Raw genomic sequence first — 17,109 nt, 5'->3', positions numbered from 1 at the left:
GAAGGCTTTTGTGGCCAGGATCCGATGGTTGTTGTAGGTTTTTCTACAACAACCAATAAAGTGATAACCCTATCACTTTACTGAAGATAAGAGGCTGGTCCTACTGTTAGGTAGACTGAGGCAGCTTTGGGTTAAGCAGCCGGCCTCCTACCTCCTATGTTAGCTGGTGTCTTTCCAAGAAGTTAAGTTGCATTTCATCAATACCAAAAGATGCGCTTATCATCAGTATCTCAAGATGGACCTCTACAACACTTTTTAAAAAAGTTTTTGTTCTGCAGAATTGAAAGAGGTTTTATATAGCATCTCTCCAAGAGCTGATGATTTCCAGGTTCGTAGCCCATTTAGGGCTTTGAATATTGAGCCTGGCCACCTGGAATCGCATCAGGCAGGGGGGGATCAGAACTCTAGCAAAATATATTCTTTTCTGTTTATCAATGCACCCTAAGAACCACTCCTTGCAGCCTGATCGCATCAGCGAATCTAAGAACGTACCCGGGAACAGGACTGTTGAAAAAAGGGTTCCGTAAAAGGTCAGGAGGGGCGGCATTTTCCTGGCTAATTGCTCGCGTCTGATTTTCTAATCGCAGGACCTGAAGATGATGTCCCAGACGTGTTTGAACATTCGGTATGACAGGCCGTGGGTTTGTCGGCTGCGTTGGGACCGCCTTGGACAACGGGCCGGTTTCCAAACCAGCGAGAATGGGCTGCTTCCTTGCAAGGTTCTTGAGCTTTCCTTTGGCAACTGTACTGCTGTCTGAAGATTTTGCATCTCTGGACACCCCCCCCCCACACACACACATACATACCTTCCTGCCAAACTCAGATTGACTCCTGCATCAAACGTAAGCTTTCTAAGGTCTCGCTGGGCATTTCCAGACACTCTGTTCTGCGGGGTGTTCAGATACGCGTGGTTCTCGCTCCGGACAAAAGAAAGAGCCGGTTGAAACAGATCAGAATTCCCCAAGAAGGAAATCATTGTCTCTTATCTCACTGTGCTTCTCTCTCTTGCGCCACTTGCTTCACACAATAACCGTCTGGTTGAAGCCTCTCTGAAAACACAGGGGTGTCTAGAATCACAGGTCATTGAGTCTGAACCCCCACACACACACACACATATACACGCACACCAAATCAGGTAATTGCTTAGAACCCTCTTTATATCAAAGTGGAAATTCAGGAGAGTCTCACGACCCCTCCAAAGCAGATATATACACTGTATAACGAAGGAGATTAATCTGGTTTTGAGGTCCTTTGGAGAGAGCAGCCTGTTCTGGCTCCCCCATGTTTTTCTTCTGATATCCAGGTTGATGAGACATGTACCTGTAGCTTATTCAGTTCAAACCAACAGGTTCCTCACCAATTCTTTTTCAGATCAATCTCTCTCTCCCTCTCTCTATGTGGTTCTCCTCCCCGTACAACACACAGCTCTTCCAAGGGGCTGGTTTGGGCCCAGGAGTGTCCAGCGTCCGACCTGTTAGACTTACCCAAGCTTTAACTAAGGGAGCCCAATAACTTCCTAGCAGACTTTGTAGGGCAGTTCAAGAATTAAATTCTGAATACAGAACTAATTCCTCTACCACAATATGCAAGTTCTCATTTGCTGGTATTCCCTGCATGGATGAGTTTTGGTTGCTCCGTCATCAGCTATGCACTGGGTGCCATGTTCTGTACATGGAAGTTTAATTTTACCATACTGTATATAGAACATGGCAAAAGGAAAAAAAAATAACAGATTTTTTTTCATATGCATTACCAGAACTGGCCACTAGAAGGCACCAAAGACCATGGTATGTATTCTTCACCAACAAGTATTTTTCTCTGGCTCCCTCTAGTTGTCTGTTCTGGTAGTACATGTGAAAATAGTTTTTCTGGATTTTCTTTTTTCTTTTAATATTTTCAGACTGGACAAGTGAATCAGTGGATATTGATCCCATGGATAAGAGGGTCTTACTGTAAATATTTACAAGATCAATTTTCCCCCAAAAGACCTTCTTGCTGATATGTGTAAATGCTGATACGTGTAAAAGCAGGCAGCATTCACATAAGCATTTGACAGGAATGCCTTCCTTGTTGTAGAATGTAATGGTGGATCATGCCCCCAAATGTTAGGAGTCACCTCCCTGCCATGTTTCGGCATGGGGCCAGGGTGACTGTTAATGTGCCCCCCAGGTGGCAAAAGCTATGGGTTTTCCTGCTGCTGGGAAAGGGCCTGCCCCCAAAGATTCCTTTGACATCTTTGACTTTACATATTGGTGGATAATTATTCAAAAAGGTGACTGCACAGCTCCACGAATAAAAATAAAATGCACAATCGAGCACTTATGTTGAGCCCAGCCAACACAGCATCAAAGCGTGCAGGCTTCCAGATTCTTCAGAACGCTTTATCCTCAGAAAAATGTGGGTTTCACCCAAAGAAGTGGAACAGACCTCTGAGCTACAAATATTTTCTGAAATAGAGAGTGGTCCGTTCTTCCAGGATGGATTGCCAGATATAACCTCTGCACTTCCCTGGGATTTGTTCTGCCTTTCAGCCTCCATCTTGGGGGGAAAAAAATCTAACAGCTCAATTTGGCTTTATTCCGGGAGTTTTCTCCTTCCACCACTTTTTTGTATCACCTAGCCGGATGAAGCGTTCTGGAGAATTCTGAGGCTTGCGCATTTTGAATCCTAAAACGAATATTTCCCAAACTCTAGATTTTGTTTGTAGTATTGCATCTCAGTTTAAACCAACTTAACCTGGTTTATTAGACATCGGATTTCTCCAGGAATACTGGAGATTTCTGATTCCTTGAGGGAGGAGAAAGAAGAAGAATCTAACGGAAAACTGACAGTACGGTCACCAAAACACCACCACAGAGTTCTATGGCAAGAAGCCGTGGCTTTGAAACTGATTAAAAATGACCACAGTCTGTGTTAGAGAGAGAGGCTCACCAGGCCACTGAAAATATTCCACCCCCAAATGGTGCAGGGGGTTTAATCTATCTAAAGAATGTTTATACGGGGCAAAGAAAGGGATGTTCAACTTTGCCTTTTGCTAGAGGACTTGCTAAGAGTGAAAAAGAGTGCAGAAACTTTTGAGATGGTAATGAGTTCACCTTCCATTAAGAGAGAGGGATTTTCTGCAAATGCTTTTATCACAAGAAAGATCATAAACTGTTCCTGTTACCCCACAAATCTATAGGACGGTGTTGGGGCTCAGACAGGAAAGTCAGATCTAGGTTTTCCTTTGGAGTTTGTATTTTGTGGACGTGACAATGGAATGCATGTTGTTACAGAGACAGGTGTTATTTGGGGCAGATCCTGGAAAAGGATCTGAGCTGAGTCCGTGGGGAAAAATGCCGCCGGGTGGGCTCTGTCTGGGCACCACCCAAAATTAAATAACAATAATTGTGGCCCATCAGGTCAATTCTGATTTTTGGTGCCCCCTTTGCTGGGGGCACCAAAAAACCACCCATTCCTTTCTTCTTTTTTGGGGGGGGAGATCCCTGGGATCATGCAGGCTGGCTCTTTAGGGGAAGCACAGTGGGGGAATCGAACTCTCGGCTCTGCAGCCAGAGACCGAATTTACTGAGCTATCCAGCCAGCTGCCCGACATGTAGCATTCCTCCAGATTTTCCCCGTCTCCTGCCTGGGGTCATAGACGGTCACGTTTTTTGTTTAAGGAGGTGGCGGCATGCATGCCACGCCAGGGTTTTGCCAGCAAGGACCTGCTCTGGAAGGTACAAGGAGAAAAGAGGTCAGATTTCCACCCACTGCCCGGAAAAAAACATCCTTCCTCTTTTGAGTTTTGCATTTAAAAACATCCTAGGCAGGGCACGCCATAACTTAGGAGCTGGGTCTGAGTGGAAGCACGGAGCCAACAGGGTTCCAGGAAGGGGATAACATTTCAAAAAACAAAAACTAAATAAAAATTTTAAAAAGCACATCTTAGAGCTATGGAAAAGGATACGGAATTTTTGTGTTGTTTTTTTTTTTTTAAATAGTGCCCAGACGTCATGACATCTGGAAGAAACGCCGCTTGCTGTGATGCTGAAAAATATCTCAGGGACTCACAGTCTAACTCTAGAAAGCAGACCTGCCTCTTTAAAATATTTTAAAATAAGGAACATGTTAAGACCGGGGGGGGGGGGTGCAGGCAGTTGGGAGCCAGAAAACACAAAGTGTACAATAGGGGGAGAAAACTATGGGATGTTGGCAGGAGTGACCGCTCCAGATGCCATCTGTTTGCATTCACTGTTCTCGTTTGAGCTGACGAGCCGAAGGGTTAAAAAGCAGAGTGGGTTTTAATTATTATTATTTTCCCCCTTTTGGGGGGGGGGTATCCTTTTCCTTCGATCTGCTTTGAACCGGCAACCACAGACCCTTTGAAATGTGAACGAGGAAAATTGTTTTGTGTACTTCTGCATTAAATTTCCGGAATCTTATTTTGCAGGCACTTGGGTATCTTTGTGTTAAAAAAAGAAAAAGGAAAAAAAAAAGAGGAGGGTGGGGTAGGAATATGTTGATGTATATACATACGCAAAATGATATATTTATGTTGAAAAGCTAGAGATTGTTTGAATATGGGAATGTGCTTAAGCCTATTTATTTTGCTAATATATTTATCCACGTGTAAAGCTGTCTATATGGCTGATTCCTTCTCCCCTCTTGTATAAAGTCTTCGGATCTCCATGTCTGCGAGATGCCTCTTCCTCGGAAATAAATTATTTTTAATTTCTGTGCTTGTGCATGTGCTGTGGACAAAAGAGGACCAGAGAAGGTATTCTTTTGTTGGTGGTGGTGGGAAGGCAGGACTTATCCCCAAATGGGTTTCGACATGCTAAAGGTAGCTGAAGCTTTCTGTCTTAAAGAGCCTGGAGGCAGGAAGCCTGCATGCGGCCAAAGCACCAGGCGCAGCGGGTTGCGCTACGAACCTGCTGCTGCATCCCTCCAATTCAGATCATGGCGCCGTGTGCAAGAGAACCCTCCACCGGACCACGTTCCCTCCTTCGGATTGACCTCCACTGTAGCCAGCGATGGGCTTTCTCATTTGGAAAGCAATGGAGGGGAGGATTCGCATGTTGGCAGCATGTCAGAGGTGGGAAGGGATCCCCAGAGGCCATGCAGTCCAGCCCCTTTGGCTCTGGCTGAGGATTTCACAGATGGATTTCCTGGGAATTTTTTTTATTCCAGCCCCTCCAGGAAAGGGGAGACTCTGAGATGGCAAGTGGGGGGGGGTCCTAAAGGAGGTCAGTTAGCCCCAGGGTTGTGTTTCACTAAAGAACCTGCACCACTTCTTTAAGCATTCTCTTCGAAGATCCAGGAACATGCATTTTGGGAAAAGGGAGGGGAGCCCCCAGATCATATTAATGCAGATTTGGCTCCCTCAAGTCTCCCATAAAAATGCACAGAGGTGCAAGGGGGGGGGTGTAACAACACTTTTTTTGCACTCTGCCTTGATTTTAGGGTGACCAGTTATTCTGCAACCCCAGGGCATGGTGCAACGCTGCATTTTAAAAGTACCCTCCCTTAACATCGCGTTGTCAAGCAAAGCCCTTCTCTCTGGGAACTTAAACAAGCCTTTCCACCTTTCCAAAGATAGACTGCTCCTGCTCAGGGAGCTTCTTCTTCATGGACAGAAAATAACCCATCCTCTTCAAACTTTTTGGTCCTTATGGCTTTAAAAATTCCCAAATCCAAATTACTCCAGGGGAATTCCGGGAGTTGTAGTCCAGAGAAAAAGACCTTGATCAATCCAAGTCCTCTGCGCATGCGCCCCAGCGGGAGCCACGGGCCCGCGCTAGGCAGCAGCAAGTCCTCGCTTGGCCTGATAGGCGTCGTGTGACGCCCAAGAAGGGCGGGGGGGGGAAAGGCAGCATGTGCGCATGCGCCTAACGAACACGGCGGAAGAAAGGGCAAGGAGCGTCACCATAGAGTCGCGATGCGGAGCAGAGCGGCTCCTTTATGCGGCGGATGTGTCCCCAGGGGGGCGGAAGTGACGCTCCCGGGAGAGGGCTCCTGTTTATTTGTTCCCCGGCTCTCGAGCGAGGTGGAGTCCGCCGTTGGGTCATGGCGTTGGAGACGGTGCCCAAGGACCTGCGGCACCTCAGGGCCTGCTTGCTCTGCTCGCTCGTCAAGGTGGGTGGCGATGGGGGGGAGAGGGTCTCCACTTCCGGTCCTTCCCGGAAGTCCCCCCGGTGTTGCTCGGGTTTGGTCCTGCGCCGAGCACCGCGAAGGGCCGCCTGACGCTCCGCCGGGAACTCCGGGCAGGACGGGGGGGGGGGGAGGGGAGGGGGGGGGAGGGGGGAGCGAAAAGCTGCGCTTCAATATCTCTAGGCTTATTGTTTTTTGGCTTTTTAATGATGGAAGCCGCCTTGAATCCTTTGAAAGGAGGTGTAACAAAAAAAAAACCCACAAAAAATCTTTAAATAAGATGAATAACTCCCCATTTTCCTTTCTGTGAGGCGCCCAAGGCGACTTACCACATAGCTGGGCAGGTTGGAGGACGGAGAGCATGATTAAAGATGGGGAATTTCCGAATACTGTACACAGTATTTCCATTTTAAAGACGTTTGGATGGAAGTTGTTGTCGTTTTTCCCCCCAATTCCAGACCATTGACCAGTTTGAATTTGATGGCTGCGACAACTGCGATTCATACCTGCAGATGAAGGGGAACCGGGAGATGGTTTATGATTGCACTAGTTCATCCTTTGATGGGTGAGTCTGCTTTGGGGGGGTGTTTTTTTTTGGGGGGGGGTCTGGGCTGTCTTCAGGCAGGCAGGAATGTGATACGTGATCTTGCAGCTGCAAAAATCTTTTGCTGTTACTGGCTCTAAGCTGTTTGATTATCCTAACCAAGTATAAAACCATAGCAATAAATCTTATTTATTCATTTTGTTTTGTATACTGTCCCACTAGCGAACATCCACTACTCTGGTGGGTGTACCGAATAAAACGTGAAACCCAACCCCCAGCTCCACCTCAGTACATCAACAACAAGCCATATGTAATCTTTTAAAATACCTACATTTAATAAATATTAACAGCATTTTGGGGTGCCTTTTAAAGACTACTTTATAGAGTCCTGTCTTTTCTAGTTTCTTAAGTATGAGGGGTGCCAGGAGCTTGTTGAGCTTCAGTGGGAAGCTTGCTCCACAGGATAAGGGCCACCATCGAGAAGGCCCGGTTCCTTATTGTCACCTTTTTAGCCTCCCTCAAGCTGGCCACTTTGAACAGTGTGGATTGGGAGGAGTGTGTGAGAAACAGGTAGCTCTTCTCTGCGGGGGACCTTCTGAGAAGTTCAGTTGGCTTGTTCATCTCTGAGTCTCCCCCTCCTCTTTCTTTCTGCAGCATCATCGCCATGATGAGCCCCGAAGACAGCTGGGTCTCCAAGTGGCAAAGGATCAGTAAGTTGTTCCCAGCACTTCTGCCGCCTTCTGCCGGTTCTAGATTAGTCTTGCCTTCCTGTTGGCGAGGTTCTGAGCAAGGAAGGCCAGTTTTTCTTTCCGTTCCCAAAGCCTTGCCTAATAAGTATGATTTGCTAGTGTGAATTTTGAGTGGAAAGGGTGGCCTTAAACCAAGACCTGAACTCCAGTATTTAATTCGAGGTCTCCAGGGTGACAGCAAGCTAGCAAGCCATCCTGAAGGAGTCCCAGAATAGTGACTATGTCATGTCAATTTTTTCCCCAAATACACACACTGTGGTTTGTATTTATCTTTTGTTCTGTGCAGGACTTGTGATAAAATAAACAGTAACTGAGGCTCGTTCAATTATTTTGGGTAACCCTTTTCCTTCGGATGGGTCTTTTTTGGCCTATTCTGTGTTCTGTTTTGGTGGTGGTGTTTATTCAACCTACCACTTCTGGAGATTAGCTGGCTTATTCTCTTCCTCTTTTTTCAATTATCTTCTGCATGAAGTGCTCCAATTATTCATTTGCGTCTGACACAGTCTATGAGGGTCGCTTAGACTTAGGCAGGGAATACAGTGGTTCCTCGCTTAGCGATTGCCTCGTTTAGCGATGTATTTGCTTAGCGATGAGGTTTTTGGAGTGATTTTGCGCTCCATTTAGCGATGTTCCCTATGGGGAAATTTCGCATAGTGATGTTCGGGACCTTGCCTCGCTTAGCGATGACAGTTTAGGTCACCTGTTTCACTTAGCGATGTTCTGTTTTCGCTATTTTTAAAGTGTCTTAAAATGTTCAAAACCTGTTTGAAATGCTTGGGATCATTAGTGCACCTTGTAAAACCTTTGCAAACTTAATTTGGCTTTGTTCTGGCTCTTCGTTAATTTTTGGTGAATTCCCCCCCCCCCCATCGGAATGTATTGAAAACGGGTATCGCAAAACCATTGGAATGCATTGAATAGGCTTCAATGCATTCCAATGGGGGAAACATTGTTTCGCTTAACAATGTTTACTATGGCGATTTTCGCTTAAGGACGGTAATCCGTTCCCATTGGAACAGATTCACTGGTTTTCAGTGCATTCCTATGGGAAATGGTGTTTCACTTAGCAATGTTTTCCCATAGCGATGATTTTTTGGGAACCAATTAACATTGTTAAGCGAGGCACCACTGTATTTGATCTGAGGTGACTGGCGACCTTACAGGATGGCTGGGGCTCCCTTTGGCCCTGGAGTGCTAAGGGTCTGTTCTTTGTCTTTCAGGTAATTTTAAGCCAGGAGTGTATGCAGTGTCTGTGACGGGCCGTCTTCCCCAAGGTAATATTTTATATCAGGAGGTATCCTAGCTTATATGTATCCGTTTTTTCAAACATATACCATATGAAACAGTGGACTCAGGTTTCAAGAAGCCAGATTTTGGTTGACTATCAGGAAAAAAACTTCCTGTTAGAGCAGTATGACAGTGGAACCAGTGACCTCAGGGGGTGCTGAGTGCTCCTACATTGGATGCATTCAAGAGAAACTTAGACAACGACCTGGCAGATCTCCTTTGATTCAGATTCCTGCATCAAGCAGGGGGTTTGGACTTGATGGCCTTACAGGTCCCTTCCAACTTCATTATTCTATGATTCTTTGAATAGGTTTCATTAGCAGCGAGGGAGAATTTCAGTTTGATTGGTGCTTTTTTTAAAAAAATAAGGATTTTCCAATACCCTTTATACTCAGAACGCAAAGAAATGGCAGGTAGAGCATGTTATATGTTGGAAAAACAAAGTTTTTTTTCTCCATCTAATCTTATGGCCTTGAGCGCCTAACCCTGAAAAGACTTTGAACCTCTGTATTTAACCTTATTTCTGGTTCTAAATTAAGATCTTTTTAATTGAGATCTTGCAGGGTGGATAGGGTTCTCTCCCCGTTGGGAATGGTTGTTACTATATAATATCAGCGGGTGAGAGGGAAATTTGACTTCAAAATGTTTTTAAAGGATGGAGCAGAATGTTCAGATCCTGCATTTAAAGCAGGAGATTTAAGGTCGAGGAAAAAAAAATCACAATGAAGGAGATAGATTTTTCTCACCCTTCGCTGCAGTTGATCTTTTGGGTGTTGGCAGCCAAAATCCTGTTGCATAATTTGCTCCTGTAGACAGAGTATGATGATCATATTAACAGGAAGAGAAATTTTCGAAAATCAAAGACTTCTGCCTTGGAACTACCATGGCTTGTTAAAACACCATCCACAAAAGGTCCTGGGTGGCAATGGAGAAAAGGGTCTGTTTTTCCACATTCAGTGCATGGGTTACTTGTAATGTTTCCCACACATTTGCGGTAACATAACTTGTTTTACACAAATGTGTATACCAGCATAGGTTGGGCCCAAGCTGCTGAAAGGACCGTATCTTCTTTTATGAGCCTGGCCGGGCATTCAGATCATCAGAGGAGGCCTTTGTCTCAGTCCCGCCACCTTCAACGGCGCGTCTGGCTCCTCATTTCTGCTCCACTTGATGAGTGTCTCTCTCAGATGCTTTAGGTGTGGGCTTCTTGCATCAGGAGGGGTTTCAGACGACATCATTCTTGGTGGGATCTTTCCCAGCTCGGCAATTCCGTGATTCTAAATGCTCCTGTCTTTTTTTTACCATAGGGATTGTACGAGAACTGAAGAGCCGAGGTGTGGCCTATAAATCTCGGGACACGGCCATTAAGACCTAGACAGACCTCTTCCCCCCCCCCCCCCGAGATGCTCTGTCTGGCTGTCTATTCCTGGGCAGGGCTGTTGCTGAGTGGAACCGCCTTCATGTCATGGGAGCAGCATCTTTGCGTCTGGGGCTGTCGACCGCCAGCTCCCCTCGTCTCACCCCGACAGCTCAGCTTGACAAGGGGGGGGCATCCTTCCGTGAAGCCGCAACCAGGAGCGCCTGTCGTTCCCCAGGGAAGCGTTTCTTTTGAGATTTCTGTAAATAATTTTTAATAAATTGGATCATGGGATCCGAAAAGTGGCACTCTGGTGTTGGATGTTGGCTCGCTTCTGCACAGGGTGTGGAATGGAAAGAGGAGCGGGGTTCTCTTTTGCCTGGACTCCTCACAACTTCCCTCTGGCCTGATGTTTCTCTAGACATCACACTGGGGTGGAGCGCCATATAAAAACGCAAGTCTTCTTTCGGAACAGGCCCGTCTCCTCTGGGGTGCTGGTGGGTCTTTCCCATTTCGGCACTGTCCCTTCTTTCCTGCAGCCCATGTTGGTTGAGGCTGATGGGCTTTTAAGTCCAGCCACTTTGGGTGCCTGCATGATCGCCATGTGGCTCTGTGCCTGCTCTGCCCCGGAGGTAGTCCCGAGTCGTGGTGGGAAACCTCCCGACCCTCCAGGAGCTTAGGCCTATTCTCTTAGTTCTCGTCAGCCGTGGAGGTGCAAGCTTCGGCCAGAATCATCTGCTCCCTTCCCCAGAAGGGTTGTCCTGTCTTGTGTACCACAAAATCAAGAGGAAAGGGCAGCCCTCCAGGGATTACTGGACTGCAACTCCCATCAGCCCCTAGCCAGCATAGCCAGGGAGCGGAGCAGACTGGCAGTTACAACCCCATAGTGCTGGGAGGGCTTCCCTTTATTCACCATTGTTCCAGAAGACTTACAAGGACCCATGGAGGATGATCACAGTATCGTAACTCTTCTCGTGGGTCCTTGCTTGGCCACAGCAAGAGCTTTCTTGGTTGCTGTTTCTCAGGCTGGGAAATGCCAGTGAATCTTCTACTCAAAGGGAGGGGGAAAAACAGTGGGAGGAGGGTGTCTGTGGGAAGGACTTGGGCTAAAACCCCATTAGACCAGATCTAAAGGCCCCTCGGGATGCTGCCAAGGCTGATCCCTCCACTGCCGCTTGGGGGCAGCATAAGACCATTTCTATGTGCTGTTCCCCACAATACACCCCTGTATGTGTCTTTTGTTGCCTGCCAGAGAGAGGGGCATTGTTTCCCCTCCTATTAAAAGTGCTTTCCATATTGGTCCGGCTGGCCCTCATTCCTACAGGACTTCTGCTAGATAAACGGTGGGTTTTTTTTTTTGTAAAACTGAGTTGGTGGAGGATTGGATCCCACATCCTGACTCTTATAAAGCATCCCTTTAGCTTCCCTGTCTCCTCAAATCCTTTCTCTCTCTCTCCTTTTTGGATTTAAATGTCTCGGTGAGGAGCCTGCCCTGGTGAAGCAGGGGCCAAGATTTTGACCCTTTAAAAAAAAACAAAGGAGATGGGAGAGGGGGGTCCATTCTCAGGAGTGTCCCAGGAAAGGGGGTGCCAAAGGTCTAAGCACCTCTCAACCCACCCAGACCCACAACATCTGTGCTCTTTCACACCCGTGGTGATACGGTTCTAGAGTTTGTCCCAGGTGTTGTGTGACACGTTTTATTTGTTCACCATGGCTGGTGCACGGCTGTAATCCCACACAGTCACATGGGTGGGGATTTTCCCTCGGTTAGTCTTACACGGAGGTCTTCGGTCTACATTTTAAATGTCATATTTTCTCTTTGCGCTTGGCTCTCGTTAGTTCCTTCAAGAGGAGGGAGGGGAAAAGCCAGGACAATCAATGTGAGTAAACAACATGTCATTCTATTTTGCTCTCTTGCAGCCGATCCATGTACAAAAGCAAGGGGTTGGGGAAAGGGGTCTTCGGGTCCCCAGGAATTTATTCTGGCTTGTTTCGAGGAGGGCAAAGTAGATGTTTTTAAGATCCCATGTTGCACGCAGTTAACTCAGGGGAGTGACACAGTCGCCGCATTTTCTGCTGTCTCCGGAAGTGGATTGTAATCCGAGAAAGCTCTTGCCCAAATCGACCTGTTAGGTCTTTCTGGTGCCATCCTGTTTCGTTTTTTTGTCATGAATGTTAACACCGGCAGACTCGGCTGCGCTTTTGAAATGTGGAGAGAGCGAGGCTGAACCCCGGCCTGGAAAGCGTGGCCTTCCTGGGTACGTAGGGGGTTGCGGTTCTCGGATCAGAAGCTGGACAGGGTCACCTGTATTTCGGGATCCCTTCTTCCTGCCTTTCGCCCCTTTTCCTTTCGGGTGGGATGGAAGAGTGGCCCTAAGTGGGGCATCCTGCCTGCCCGTGGCTGCGCCTGCACATGCACACACGAGGTTTGCTGATAAGTGGCTTAGTCCGAACTGCTTTTAACCCCTTGTATCTCTTCCAAAGCCCGCCTCGGGCGCTGGTCCTGTCAGCCTCTTTCACTCTGTGACGGCTCCAGCTCTACGCGTGTCGCTTCTCATTCCGCTGCCTCCGCGTTCATAGCTTAATTCTTTTAAGCCTTCCAGGCAGTCACTCCAATGGAAAAAGGACCACTTTCTAATGCAGGGTGGCAGGTGGACTCCCATGGATCTTGAATGTTCAAACCCTTTCCTGTATCGCGGGCGTTTCCGGCCTTTTCTGTAACCTAGCCTTGACGAATCTTTCTACGTCTTTCTTCCTCATCTTTTCTTGTTTTTAATGCAGACGTCTCGGTCTGTGCCCAAAAATCTGTCGTGTCTCTGAAAACAGAAGCCCCCACCCACCCACCCACACTCTTTCAGTACAAAAATTCGTTCCTAGTCACCCCGGCACATTCTTCATCTCCACGATACCATTTAGGGTGTGTCTGTTTTCTTGCTGCTGCGGCGAAAGCATCTGGAAACACGAAATTCCCATCCATCGTCCAGGGATCTGCAGTAGAAGTCCGCGTCCTTCAGATCTTGGACCCTGTTGGCCTGAATTTAAACCTCAGTTGGAGAATCTGCCAGCTCTTTTGCTCATCTATAAGAGAACCATTCCCCGCCCGCTGCCTTGAAAGCTTGCCCAGCCCCTGTGCCATTTTAATCGGCGTAATGAAGGCATGCCTTTTTGCCAGCTCAGGAGGTCTGCCTCTGTATTTTCGTCTCTGAAAGGGTGGGTTCAGGATCAAAGCTGTTCTGGGGCTTATATAATTCGCATGTTTACATCCCTTCGCCCTGCGGGCCTTGTTCCCGCCTTGATTCTCCCGAAACGCAGAGCCAAACCCACATAAGAGGATGACGTGGGACCGTAGGTTTCAACCATAACCGCTGGGAATTCCGTTCCCTCTGCTAAACAGCTTGCATCACCTGCTCTCAACCCCATGGCTGGCAGAAGTGGGATAAATTATGCAAATACACGTACATATTGAATGTGCATAATGATTTGAATCCAGATTTCCAAAGCATGAGCCGTGGAGGCAGCAGAATGTGTGCTTGCATCTCTAGATTTTCTTCTCACCTTTTGCAGCTTGGTTCGCTGACTTGAGCCTTCTAGGGATGTTTGTTCGGCCCAGTGGGCGCCACTGCCCCCCTGCAGGCGGCCCACTCTGGTCTCTTTCTTGCGAATTCTTCACTATCATTAAAAGCTGGCTTTGAACCCAGGTCTTGTGGGTTGGAGTCCAGCCACCCAACCAGTACACCGTACTGTCTTTTAAGTTACGTTTTAACTTCCAAAGACCTGGCTTTGGTGCAAAGCTGGGCTTTCCAAACTGCTGCAATTTCCTCTTCTGAGCTGGATCCTCTGCAGCTAGTTGCCTCCTGACATCCTTCTAAAAGCAGAGATTTTAGGGGGGAAATGTTCCCCTTTGCCATATGTTTAGTAAGCTGAAGGTAGAATTATTTCGGTCACGGACCAAGACGGAGAAAGCACGGATTGTTACAGCTGATCATTGAAGGGGAAATGGCCGCATCAGGAACCAGCTACGGGGAGGCTCAGTTTTCTCCTGTTTTCCTCCACAGACCTGGAGAAGAACAACAAGGAGACACAGTTGACTCCTGCATCTAGATGTGGGTCCTATGCAGAATAATAATAAGCCCCCCCCCCCAAGTGGGTGCATCATGGAAGGGCTCCCGTTGCTTGGGTAGGGTTGGCGAGCCAGCTTGGCAAGTCGCAACCCCAAAGGTAGCTCCGGATTTTCCTCCCTGGCCTGGCTGAGCTGGGTTTTGCTCTTTTGCAAATTAGCTCCCACCCCTTCACACGCTGATTTCCAGACGCAGGATCTGTCAGATCGGATGGCTGTTTCCTCCTTTGTCAACACCTTGTGTGTGTTGTTGTTTGTGACATCGTGGTTGGCGTATATGAAACATTTCTGCCAAGAGCAGTAACGGTGACTCCTCGGAGTGCTGCATTTCAGCTTAAAATTCCTCTCTTTTTAATGTTCAGTTGAATAGGTGAGAGGGGAGGGATGTGACACGCTTTAAATGCGCACGCACCCCCCACCTCTGCATTTAGAAATAGCAGTGACCTAATTTACTGCAGCGTTTGAACTGCAGGCTTCCCTGCTCACCCAAGCGGCTGCCTTCCCTGCTTCCATCTGGCGACCTAGAAACAGGGCATCAGAGCACGCACAGAGTGCACTTTTTCTGCCAGGCTGAGATCAATCTGTCCACTCATGGGTACAGAGGATGGCAGTGGCACTCATCGAAGTTGAGCCTTGGAACTGAGCAACGGGGAAAGACCAGGACCATCCGTCCTCCTATAATTTGGAGGTATACCCAAAGGTCATCTAGACCAACCCCAGTCAGTGCAGGAAATCCAGAGTTAAACCATCCCGGACAGGTGGCTGTCCAACCTCTTTTTACACCCTTCTAACAGGAGAAAATCCACCATTTTCTTAGGCAGTTCCTCCTCCTGCTAAAGAGCTCTTACCCCATCCAGGGTTTCTTATTTGACATTTGAATCCATAGGTTCTCCGGAGCTGCAGAAACCAACATCACTCCGTCTTCTGTGCCAACAGCTGGTATTTTGAAGATTGCAAGCACCATTTTTGTTAGAAGGGAGATCCTCCAAAATTCAAACCCACCCGCAAAATACAGGCATTTGAGTGGCTGAGATTCCACCCCTCGGGGCTCGTTCCCTTCAATTTTATAACTGTCACAGCTTCTGCCCAAAAGCATTCAGGGATTTTATATATTTTTTCTCGTTATCAAGGAGCATCAAGCATGCACGAGGCATGCAAGGCGTCTCTGTGGTCGTGGATCGCAACGCCCATTGGCAGCCCCTCTTATGTACATCAGTGAGCGGGTTCAATAATAAAGATGCTTTGAAGCTTCTCAAAACTTGTTCTGGCTTGCTACAGCCAGCTCTGAAGAAGACCCGGCGCTGCCAGTTTTGCTTGGGAAAACCTTTCCTGGAGCATGTGCAGAGTGTGTCCCCCCCCCCCCACTGCGTTGCAGACTGCTCCATCCTCATCTAGCCGAATGAGAACAGGCAGAGGGCAGTTTCCAGATTATAACACACGGTAGTAGCTGCGGTCTAGAAAAAAAGAGATTCAGCACCAGATTCTCTGTGAATGAGATTCACAGCGAGACTGAAAGAGAGAGAGGAGGATGGGGGTGGGGGTGGTTTCAGCCAAAAATCAGAGCACATCAGCCAAGCTGCCAGTCTTCAGAAAAATCTGCCCTGCAGCAGGAAATGCGTGGCTTCCTCCCGGTTGGAAGGCGCAAGGCGAATGCTTCCACTGCCGCTGGTCGGGGTTCCTGCTGTGGACCGTTTCTGTCTTGCAGATCGTCTTTCCGAGTCGCGCTAAAATAAGCCGGTGGATCCTTGAGGCCTGGAAGGACCCGCCTGGCCTTCATGCCCTGTAGGGCTTAACCTCGTAATCTGGGCCACCCAGGCCGGGACTCAAGAAACCGAGAAGTGGCTACTGAACAGCATGACCAAGAGAGAAGCGAAGGAAATCCAAGACGCATGTTCGCTTGACAGGCGTTGGATGGAGCAAATGTTCCAAAGAATAAGTCACCTTTAATTAGGACAGTGTGTATCTCACTTTATTTAGGGGAAGACGGTGTTTAGAGGTGCTTGGTCGGGCGATGGATGGTCCACCCATGAAGCCACCGCTCTGCTGCTTTAAGAGTCCTCTTTGTTATATTTTAAAACCCTGTCACCCCTCCCGTGAGCTGCTGGTGGTGTACAAAGCTTTTTTTTTTTTTTTGCTTCAGCCTTTATCCGAACAACACCCCTGCCATGCAGGCCAGGCTGAGAAATCACAGTTGGCTCAAGCCACCGGCTAAGCTTCCGTGGCTGAGTGGGGATTTGAACTCAGGACTCTTGAATCCTGCCGTGGGGCTCCTGTTCACGATGCCCTCTCTGGTTCAGTGGTGAAACTCAATTTGGAAGGAGCAGGATGCCTCCCAACAGACAAAAAGAGGCGAAAGGGAGCGTTCTGGACCAAATAGGTTGGACTGCATTTCCCATCATTCCCCAGTATAGGCTATTTGGAATTCTAGGAAGGCACCGGTTAAAAGGGTCAAATGGTTTAGTTCATATGGAAAATTTTATAATGTGGTAGAAAACACGTCTGCGTGTTAAATAGGGCAGGGAAACTGTGGCATTCCAGGGCCCATCATCCTTGAGCCTGCTGGCTGGGGCTGCTAGGAGTCGGAATCCAGACCCAACCATTTCTGGGCCCACCTCCCAGGAGGTCCACCTGGGAGAATTAGGCCACTGCGGGTGGTCAAAAGTTGGTTTTCCTTCCAGAGTCTGCGTGGCAGAGCAGACAGGATGAAAAAGCCGCATATAATGGGAGCGAACTCCTGCACAGACATCCGTCGTGCGACGTGGCCCCAATCTGTCAAAGAGCAGCAAGCGTGCCGCACCCTTCCTCTGCAGTCGGGCGTTGCATCTCCTGAACGGGAGATCAAACCCTGGTCTCGGGCTGAGCCTCCCTAGGGTTTATCTTGGAGCTAAACTTCAACCATCCACTCCCCCTGTAATGCCTCTCC

The 17,109-nt window shown here is 48.0% G+C and overlaps 2 protein-coding genes across 2 annotated transcripts in view; both read left to right on the top strand.

Annotated features, from left to right (window-relative positions):
- The window catches only part of RNF43 (ring finger protein 43), a 40,396-nt gene extending 35,679 nt beyond the window's left edge, over positions 1-4,717 (top strand). Inside the window, exon 9 of the mRNA XM_072978365.2 lies at positions 588-4,717. Coding sequence (XP_072834466.2) covers positions 588-631 — 44 coding nt within the window. The 3' untranslated portion in view covers positions 632-4,717. The remainder of the gene's footprint in view (positions 1-587) is intronic.
- Positions 4,718-5,957: 1,240 nt separating this feature from the next.
- Positions 5,958-10,377, top strand: SUPT4H1 (SPT4 homolog, DSIF elongation factor subunit). The gene is made up of 5 exons (XM_072978366.2): positions 5,958-6,117; positions 6,591-6,697; positions 7,331-7,386; positions 8,646-8,699; positions 10,020-10,377. Exons 1-5 carry the CDS (start codon positions 6,049-6,051, stop codon positions 10,085-10,087), a joined length of 354 nt encoding a protein of 117 aa, XP_072834467.1. The 5' UTR covers positions 5,958-6,048; the 3' UTR covers positions 10,088-10,377.
- The last annotated feature ends 6,732 nt before the right edge of the window (positions 10,378-17,109 follow it).

The sequence above is a fragment of the Pogona vitticeps genome, chromosome 7 (assembly GCF_051106095.1).
Source record: "Pogona vitticeps strain Pit_001003342236 chromosome 7, PviZW2.1, whole genome shotgun sequence".
NCBI lineage: Eukaryota > Metazoa > Chordata > Lepidosauria > Squamata > Agamidae > Pogona > Pogona vitticeps.
This window is presented reverse-complemented; position numbering and strand designations above follow the sequence as displayed.